Source organism: Glycine max, chromosome 10 (genome assembly GCF_000004515.6).
Source record: "Glycine max cultivar Williams 82 chromosome 10, Glycine_max_v4.0, whole genome shotgun sequence".
Lineage (NCBI taxonomy): Eukaryota > Viridiplantae > Streptophyta > Magnoliopsida > Fabales > Fabaceae > Glycine > Glycine max.
In genome coordinates, this window is record NC_038246.2 from 44,646,753 (window position 1) to 44,657,300 (window position 10,548).

At 32.0% G+C, this 10,548-nt stretch overlaps 2 protein-coding genes and 1 non-coding gene across 3 annotated transcripts; 2 read left to right on the forward strand and 1 right to left on the reverse strand.

The window, feature by feature from the left end:
* The first annotated feature begins 126 nt into the window (after positions 1-126).
* Positions 127-3,506, forward strand: LOC100527759 (uncharacterized). Its single transcript, NM_001250038.2, has 4 exons — positions 127-338; positions 1,277-1,466; positions 2,702-2,852; positions 3,211-3,506. Exons 2-3 carry the CDS (start codon positions 1,326-1,328, stop codon positions 2,846-2,848), a joined length of 288 nt encoding a protein of 95 aa, NP_001236967.1. The 5' UTR covers positions 127-338; positions 1,277-1,325; the 3' UTR covers positions 2,849-2,852; positions 3,211-3,506.
* Positions 1,904-2,067, forward strand: MIR9767 (microRNA MIR9767). The gene has a single exon (NR_126821.1). It is a non-coding gene; the product is annotated as a microRNA MIR9767 (primary transcript).
* Positions 3,507-5,950: 2,444 nt separating the features above from the next.
* LOC100500032 (uncharacterized) lies at positions 5,951-8,577 on the reverse strand. The gene is given in 5 exon segments (NM_001248944.2): positions 5,951-6,081; positions 6,158-6,244; positions 6,367-6,431; positions 7,829-7,910; positions 8,338-8,577. Coding segments are annotated over 5 exon segments (507 nt in total). The 5' UTR covers positions 8,509-8,577; the 3' UTR covers positions 5,951-5,979.
* Between the last annotated feature and the right edge of the window lie 1,971 nt (positions 8,578-10,548).

A 10,548-nucleotide genomic window follows, 5' to 3' on the forward strand; every position in this document is an offset into this window, starting at 1 on the left:
GTCAAATATACTAATAAGAAATTGAATGGCAGAGATTACTGACTTGATACCAGCTAATAACACGGAATATGTTTATGCTGTTTAGTCTTCCTATAAAAACATGATTAGGGTGAATTTATAAATTTCATTTGAGAGGATAAAAAAACCCTAGGAGAGTCGTGACCATAGCGGCGCCTCCTTCACCCTAATCGATTTTTTCTTCATGGAGTAGTGTCATAATCAGACACAGATCATGGTTGTTCTTTACTGGCACCTCCTTCACCTCTTTGTGGGGAATATTTGACTGTGAAGTTCTGTCTTTCTCCCTTGCAGAGGCATCCATTCCTCTTTCTGGATTGGTAAGTTGTTTAGAAAACTGATTCTCTAAATCTTTCCACCACTTTTTTTTTCTGGGTACTATTATTATTTTTTTTATGCAAAAATGAATGTCAGGTTAAAAGGGATTTTTTTTTTATTGTTTCCGGTTCCTTCATTTTATTGAAAAAATGTGGGTTTTGTTGGTCCTAATTTTGCAGGAAACCATCAAGATTCATTATTATTAGTTGACGCATTGGTGTAAATGTGAAACTCAAAATCCAATGTTAATGTAGATTTACAGGCTTCTGGTATTTATTTCTAGTTTTCAATTTTAAATAAGTGTTTTTTGACAAAAACAATTCTAATGATCAAATGAAAATAAATATTGCTAATTCCTTTTCTGTCATGGTTGAGATTGACATAAATTGCTAACAAGATATTGCTGAGATATGCATTGTTATGGGCTTAGAATTGAATATTGTGCCTTTCAAAAAAAAAAGAATTGAATATTATTCTTGTTGTAATCCTTGTGTTAATTTGGTATTTGGATGTTGGTGTCTAAGCAGTTGCAATTGTAATTTATGTATTTAATAGATCAATTTTAGTTGCACCAAATTTGGGTCCCATATTTACCCTACCATTTTTCTTGGCATTGCAATTCAATCAATACGAAAAAAAAACATATTTGCTCCCCTGTTTTGGCACAAATACGTTTTACTTGTTCTCTTTTAGATTTGTGAATTAGTATGTCGGTTACAAACATTTTGCTCCGCAGTGTGTTATTTTGGTAAATCACTTTTCTTTTTTGATTTTGATTTCCTTTGATTTATCTATCTATTAATTAATTGGTTTTAATTCTCAATCTACTTATTTATAATATATTTAATTTAAAAATCTAATTGTTGTTTTATTATAGTCTTGGAATTTTAGATTGTTAACATGTTAAGCTTGTATTGAATTTTGTGTTTCTAATTTTCAGGTTCTAACAACTAATAACGGAGGACAATCTTTCATAGACTGTTCTAAATATGAAATCATTTGGCAGTGGAAGGAGGAATTCGGTGCTAGTTTTGGGAGCTACTAAAAGAATTAAAAAGAGCACCATCTATTACAGTATTTTGAGATGGATGAGTGTTTGGTGTGCGACATGTGTAGAACCTTTGGTAGGGGTATGCATAATTCTTTTTTTTTTTAAAATTTAAAATGAACTCAACCGATTTCTTTTAAAAAAGATTGGTTCTTAATGCAAATTTCTGAACTGGTTTAGAGAATTGATTATGAACTGAACAATTTTTTAAGACCAATTCTGAACCAATTTTATATTAAACTTATTTTAAACCAGTTTTAAAAATCGAACTGGTTTTGAACTTGTTCAAAAAACTAAACATTAAAACTGTTTTTTTAAACCTTTCTTTTTAAATTTGTGACTCTAGTTTTTTTTTTCTTTCTTGACAACAAATATACGATATTTTAAATATATATGAAGTAGATGTCATTATCAACTTTGATTTAAATATATCAAAAAACTGAAGGGAGGGATGTCATTATCAACTTTGATTTAAATACATATGAAGTAGATGTCATTATGAAGTGCGGAATTACATAAGTAATGGATGGAATGGTTACTTATGAAAAGAAGAAATTAATAATAAATCTCTAGCATATCCAACACAATCAAAGCATATCCAATTTTAGAGAGTTACTTTTGAGGATATGCTAGAGTGTCATTATTGCTTCCTTCTTTTCTTAATGTAACTATTCCATCCATTGTTTTTGTAATTTTGCTCTTCATAATGTTATTCACTTCATAGATATTCAAGTTAAAGTTGGTAATAACATCCCTTCCCTTAAAGTTTTTTGATATAATATCTTATATCTTTGGTCAAAGGTGAAAATACTTGAGTCCCAAATTTATAAAAAAAAAGTTTGAAAAACCAGTTTTAAGTTTAGTTTTTGAATAAAGTTCAAAACAAGATCGGATTTTATAACTAATTAAGCACATAACTAGTTTAAAATCAGTTTGGCTTGTAACCGAGTCTCTAGATCAATTCACATATTTGTATTAAGAATCAAATTGTTTTAAAACATTTCAGTTCTATTAAGTTCTAAATTTTGCATACCATTAATACTTACTAGCTCATTTTATTATTAATAATAATGACTAACTTATCATTGTTATCAAAACCACAAACTCATCCTCATTTCAAGTACTCTGGTGGTGCTAGAAATAGTCTCATTGACAATTCAATTCGTAAAAGCTTTAGATTAAATGATCTTAACCACTAAGATAACAATTAGTAACGTAAAGAAATGACATTGAACATATTATATATAAATAAATAGTACAGGATTATAGTTAAAAGAGTTCATCATCAGAATTTTAGATGGGGCTCTCAATTTTCAGATTTTCATCCATTCTGTTCTTGCTGGCTCTGACAAACTCACCATGGGCATTCTTGAGGCAAATACCCCAACTTGTAATCTGTTGCTATGTATTGAAGCCAGCATCTACATTGCACTTGGAGGAGGTTCCCACCGAGCAATGTTCTGATTGGGTAGGCTTGTACTTTCTGGTTTCTTTCAATTTTCCGATTGGAGCCATCCTCAAAACTATCTGCAATAACAGGGAGACAGTTTCGACAAGCACTCGGGAGCAATATATCATTTGAAAAGTTAATTAAATTACATCCCATCAATTAGAATTATTTGTATTATTTAAATTAAGTCATTAACGGATGCTCTTTGTTTGCATTAATTATAATTATTTAATTGAATTTCACTAAATAATTAGAATTTATTATATGAAACATATACTCAGAAAATATTTAATTGGTACTATATGTTATATGAAACGTCTAATCTAATTCTAATTAAATGAAAGAGCTAATTACATATGTATCTCCATTTTTTCAGAGATTTATTTGGTGCCCCGTCTAAGTGTCAACTTCCGCTAATTTTCTGTAGCGAAACTCAAAGTTACACTTACATAGTTATACTTGTTTAACTGGATCGATGTCCTCGGATCCACACGCACAACATCATGGAAGATGGGTTAGAGTTTCGCATTTGAGATAAGAGGGAGTGGGTTCGGGAAGTTTAATGGAAGCTGTTGTATTGGCAAAAGACAACATCATTCTCCAGGACGTTGTTGAATATGGCAGAGTTTCCTTAATATTGGGTTTTGTTATGCCTCTTCAATTCCTCATGTTTCAATGTTAAAACGAAAAGGAATATATGCTATTGAAATTACGCTGGCTGGTTCTATATGTTTTTGTTGCTTGCTAATTTATTCTTCCTTTGAATCGTTGATTGAGATGCTGAAATGAATCAGTTCAATGTGAGTGAGGAATTGGTGAATTTGAAAAGGAAAAAAAAAATGGGACTGGGATCTATTAATTCGATGTTAGAGACGAACTTGTGAGTTTACAAATTTCTTTAGAGTCACAAGAAAGATGAATTGTATTGGTTCTGAAATTGTATTTGGATTAATTCTGTTAGTGTTTATTTGGATTGTTGAATAATGAATGATTGTTGAAAGTTGAAATTGGAAAAATTGGTTTGGACTTGTTCTTGCTGTATTTCTTTATTCAGATCCTTTTAATGGGTGTCCCAAAAAAAAAAAAAGATAAGAGTATTTTAAACCAAAAAATAAATTCATTAAAAGACATGTACAAACTAAGGTGAACTAAGGGTGTTAAGGGATGAGGGGATGCAAGTGTAACAAATAATTAAAAGTTAGGGATTCTTTGTAGGACTAAAAGAAGAAGAGGATGAATGTGTAATAAAAGTATAACTGAGAGGGTGTCTCTATAATTTGCTAATGAAGTTATATTTAGTGGCTAAGTATAAAAAAGTGCAAAAGAATTAAAAGTAAATAAACATTATAATGCTATTTTACTATTATTTCTTACCTGTGACTTTAATACGTACATGTATTAAAAAAGCTAAAATAAATTAACATCTACTATCTATAAATTATGTTGTTTTAATAATTTAATATCAATTACTATTAATTTAGTTATTATTTAATAATAATTATACAGGTGTAGTACTTGGCAGTAATAATTACAACTTTGTATCCTACATCATAGAATAGTTTTTAAATTTTTCCGATTTTTCAATTTTTAAAAATTTATAAATAAATCAATAATTTATCCGACAAAAAGCTTATTATAGGAGGTAACTTTAATGGCGCACCCGTTTAACCACCTTCTAAAGTACTTCATCCTAGACTCCTTCCTCCAGAGTCCAGACTGATCTTTTTTTTATTTAGTCGATATCCAATTTGTTCTTTTGAAAGAAAAAAAACACACCTAATTTAATCTCTGAAAAATTAAAAAGAAAGTTACAAAATTGTCTTTTAGAATTATAAGTATAAGATACTTTAGTTATTTTTCTTATTTTTTAGCACATAATTTATATAAAAATAAAGAAATTGTGTCTCTAGTAGAATGATGATGATGCTCGTAGAGATATTGGCAGAGCTTCAAAGGATCACTTATGGCGTAGGGAGTGACGCGGTGATCAAATACAAAAACACCAATAAGTGAGACTCAAAATGAATGCATACTTTTACTGCCTTTTTAAACGAAACTAAAAAATATGCTACTTTTTCTCTTATCTGAGAAATTACCCCAACTTCTAAGGAATTAAATGAGACTCACTTTTTTTTTATATTTTATTTTTAAACAACATTTGGTATTCATACTTCTCAAATCTCCCACTGAGTCAACTCTAGTGGTTGAAAAAAATTGTAGGTTGTATATCAAAACTATACACTTATTTTTCTTATGCATATTATTAGTGAATGCTTGTGGACTCTAAATATCTTAGGTGTGGCACTTTTGAGTTTTGATGAATCGGTAACCCACGCCCTTCTAACCTGTGAAGAAGTTAAAAGATGGTGGTTTGTTTCACTGTTAGCGTTCAGGATTGATATAAGGGACGATTCTCACTTCATGGAAGGTTCGGGGATTTGTTGCATATTGGAGATGACGAGGTTGCTACAAAGGTATGTGAACTGTTATCCTATATGACAAACGCCTAATCTTCTGATTTTTTATAACAAGGACACACCTCTGAACCAACTTTTGTATAAAGCAAACTCCTTAAGGCTATGTTTGTTTCCCGTTGTGCACCCTTCAAATGACCCATCAACTAAACGAAAAAATTGTTAATTCTCACATATAATTACTTTAGAATGTGTCCGTCCATTCAAAGGATAAACCAAAAATGAACCTGTCACATGGAGTCCACCTCCAATGCAGGTTGTTATAAAGGCCAATTTTGATGCCTCCTCGGTGAGGAAGGGTACTGGTACGAGCAAGGGCCTGATCTTTAGAAACGTGAACCTGTCACATGTTCTTAATGATACCATTAAACAAACAGAAATCGATATTTTCCATTAGGGGGCAGACATATAATTTATTAAGACTAACGCAAAACAACATTTTCTTCAAATTGTCTCCGGACGGAAACCTTATCAGCAGTTTCGCCGACGACCACAACCGCACTTTGTGGATAAGTCTCAAGTGATTAACTACAGTACCACAAAATTTCAACACTGTAATATAAGAACCTTTGAACTGAAAAAGAGAACCGAGTTACAAAGAATTCAATGTAGTTGTTATTATTAAACCAGCAAGAACAACATCAACCTCTGATGGTTTGCTAATTGAAAAATCAATAGCCCCAGTTATCATTTCTGATCTCATCATCAAACTTCTTCCTCAGCTCAGGATGTTTTTCAAAGTACTCATCTGCCGTCATGGTACTGAGCTTTTTCTGTGAAAAAAAAATGACAGTATGAGAGTTTTTTAAAATTGTATAAAACTGAAAAGTCTGAGGTGATTTTTATTACCTTCAACTCTTGTACTTCAACAATTTCCTTTTCCAAACGCTCAGACTCCTTCAGAGATTTCTCCTCTGCTTCTTTAAGCTCAATCAACTGCAGTCAGACAACACAAATATATAGCAAAATTAAATGTAATGTATTTGAATAAAAGATTTTTCTTATGGCTTAGGAGAATTTAAACAAAATATGAACTAAAGATTTGACCAAGTTCTTACTAGGGCATCAAATTTAGTCTTGTATTGAGGAGTTACTGTGTCAACAAACTTGGGGACCTCAATGCCTGTAAAAAGGCATTGCACGAACATTAAATATTGAACTAATAGCAGGTAAGACAGTAAAATTATAACAGGAAATATTGGTTGTAATACACACATATATATGTGGGCATATCAAGTTAATCTTGACCATCCATGTAAGATAGAATAGTCATGATTAGATTAACTTCTCAAGCTCTCACCTGATAGACTGCCTACATATATAGTCAGAACGAGACACTCACACATGGGGAATTCAGTAAAAATTTCAACAAAAAATCTTCTGCCCAATAGGAATCCAAATGAAGGATTCATTCCACATTAACTAATGATAAAAGGAAACTATGGTGCAAGGCTGATGTAGTATTTTACACTGTAGCTACAAGCCTATAGGAAATACATCTGCAAACTTTTATATCAAATAGTATCAAACTACATACATTTTCGAAATTCTAATACCTAGTATATAGGTATTTTCTAAATGTGAAAGCAACAGAAAAATATTGTTTCAGTTGTGCACCAGATTTTTTGTCTTGTACTTTACACTTTACAAATTGTGAAATAATCAAATAAAAAAACGTACCAAAATCTACATGTTAAATTTTGTACACTGTGCAGTCCATGTATAATTTGAGTATATTGTGTTTTAACATGCATAGTAGATCACAACATAAGGAAATCAATTAACAAGAGAAGCAACAAAAGTGTTATGGAAATATCAATTTTGGGGGATGACTTGTCAACCTCCTAATTGTATTTTTCCTAATTTCTATATGATATTCTTTGTGAAATTTTGTTTGTATAGTAAATTTGTACAATTTTTCTTTTACAACTGAGAAAAAAAGAGAGAGAGAAATATGGAATAGGATAAATGAGAGGAAAAATGAGTGGTAAAAATTGTGTAAGAATAATATAACTCATTTTGTTTATGAAAAGAATATGGTACCATTAAAGAGCAAGAAATAGACAAAGTTGAATTCATTAATATCTTTATGCACCATTCCTACTCCCACAATTTTGTATACAGAGAGAAGAGTTCAAAAGACAATACAAAAATCCTTAATTGTAGTAAAAAATGACCATATATGCAACGACTTGCAAATCAAACCAAGGTGTACAACAAAGGGCATGTTTGGAAACCCGATGATGCAAATGGAAGTTCATACATCCCAGGCATGAAATAGAGAAGTAAGAATTAATTTCATTGGAGAATGGAGATGAATGCGTTCAATTGAGCTGATAACCACACATGATAAAAATGATTGTAAGGCTGCTGGCTCATAGAAGAGAGCAAGTGCATGACAAGAACTAAACCATCAAGCAAACTAAGAACCAGTCAAACAAACTACCAGGTACTGGTATCATCAAGAAATCTGAAATATATGCATATTAAGAGCATTGACCATAGAGTTTAGAAACATACTCTCATAATGCTCCTTGTACATATCCACCAAGCGAGTGCCAATTCCTTTTCTATAGTAATCCCAGTCTATGGGTTCAGGTTCCTGCAGAATGTGAAAAACGAAAAAGCAACGGCTGAACAATAATAATAATAATAATAATAATAATAATAATAATAATAATAATAACTTTTTTCTCCAAAAACAAAATCAACAACAAGCATCTAACTAATTTATCACATGATCACTTCGAATCGCAAAGCCCTCTCTCTCATTCAAAACATGACGCAAAGGCGTTCGACCAAAAGTGACCCGAAAATCATTTCTAAGACCATTCATAAGAGACACTAAGCGCGTGTTTAGATTAGCTTATTGCGTTGAAAACGGCTTATAATCAAAACCGACAGCGGAATAAAACAGAAAATGGTGTAAATCAGTGATGAGCCCTAAAATCAAATCGATCTAACATATAAGAACAACAGAGAGGGAAATTCGCATCGTAAATCTAATGTATAAGAAAAAGAGAAGGTACCTGGCTGAACTTGGTTTCGAGTTGGGAGTTAACCTCGTCGAAAGCGCGACGGAGATTGGAGAACTCCCTGCGAGCCTCATCGGAGACGAGAAGCTTCGCCATTCCATCCCAATCGATGTTCCTTCCCACCTTGAATGCTACATCGGTTACTTTCTTCACCGTTCCGCTCATTTTCACCTGCGATTTTCTCTTCTTCTCCCTAACGCGATTCTGATTCCTCTCCTCGCTGCTTGCTACTGCGCTCCCTTTCACACCCTCCTATCATTCACTACCTTGCTTCCTCTTCTGGGCCGGTTTTTATGGGGCCGGCCCATTATAAAATCCAAATAACCGTAGGCCCCTACTATCAACACCCTGTTTACTATTGAAACCCCCACCTGAAGACAAAAATACTCTTTTGGCATTTAGTTAAAAATGCTCTTGCTGAAAACATGTTTCCTTTGATTATTCTACACATTGGAAACTTGGTTTCATTGTATTATGTTTTCTCAAAAAAAAAAAAAAAAGACAGCGTAAACTTGCATTTACTCGTGTTGATTTTATTTTAAAAAAAATTAACAGAAACTTGTGTATAGAGTTAGTTATACAATACCCCCCCCCCCCCCCAAAAAAAAAAAGAATTAGTTATATGATGGAAATTTGTTTTAGTTGTTTAAATATTTTTATGAAATAAAACAACATAATAGAAACATGCTAAGATGAAAACATGCTTCTGTTGATTTTGAATAGTAATTTTTTGGATTTTTTTAATATAATGTAAGCATGTGTTTTTCCTGTGTTTTTTTTTAACTAACAAAACTTGTATATATAATTAATTATACAATGGAGATTTGTTTCAGTTGTGTTAATTTTTTTTGGAATAAAAAAATAACAAAAGAAAATTATTTTTTTGAAAAAAAAAATAGCACAGCAGAAATAAGTTTATGTTGAGTATGAGGAATTTACACCTTGAAACTCAAGGAAAACAAATTTCTGTTGTATATATTGAATTCACACCTCTACTAACAGATGAAAAGTTGAAAGGTATCCATAGTCATTTAAGGGGTGTGGTTGTGTGTATAGTACTGCCCCCATAAACTTGTGGAAATTTAGTGGGTCATCAAAGGCCCAAACAAATGACAAACTAATCATAGATAATAGTATTAAAAGAGAATGTGCTTTTAGCGGATGTACTGGTTGTGTCAGAATCGAAATCTAGGTTTAGATTCGCTTTGCTTTCTAAAGCAAGCATGTGCGTTGTGGTGTCTTTTAGTTGTACATTGTTGTATTGCTGCATTGGGCCTATATGTGGGCTTATATGGTTTTCCTCTTTGTTGCTTTTATCAGTATAAGGCCCTACTTGGGACCAATAACAAAACAAATAGTAAAATAAGAAAGTTAAATTATTGTGGTTGTCTTCTCATAGACACGTAGAAAGCGAATAGCTAGAGCCTAGAGAGGCCTACAGTGCTGATTAAAAAAATGAGTTCGTTGAGAAGGTTATCTACTTATCTTTGAGTTGTGAACATTTGTCGGTTATGCTATAGACTCGTAATAAGTTCTTTAGCTAATCATAGACACTATATTGAATTTAAAGCTAATAAAGTACGTAAAACGCAGACTCAATGTTTCTTTCAATGCATGAATATATAATAAGCGAGTAATTTCCCCAATTTCAACATGGAAAACCCGTCAAGGAGGTCGAAAGCCAAAACTCAGACTCAAACTCTACAGCCATTTGTAGAGTCAAAAGATGTGAACACAATATTTCCTTTGATTCCGTTTAACATGTACGTCCTTGATTAGCTGCTTCCATCTTGTATAATGAAGTCTATTGTTGATAGACATTGTGTCGTCAACTTATGTGCTCCATAGCATCTGATTTTCATGTGCTTTCCATGGCTTCATTTTTGTTAGCTACGATACATTAAAATTGCAAATTGCAATGCAAATTGATAATTAAAATTTGTATATGAATATAAGATGTTTAAATCTTGTAGGGTTAATTAAGATCAAATCGCATTCACTAATAAAGAAATAAGGATTCTTAAAAAATGTTAGTGAAATGTAATGTTAGTCATGCCAAATGCAAAGTAACGGAACTCTAAAGATAGATGCAAAGACTTTCATTTTACAAGTTTTCTTAGCTTCATTTCCTTATGTTTGGCTTTGCCCCACAAGTGTTTTGTTTTGTTCATGTCTCTTGTTGGTTTAGTATATTTTCAGGTTTCT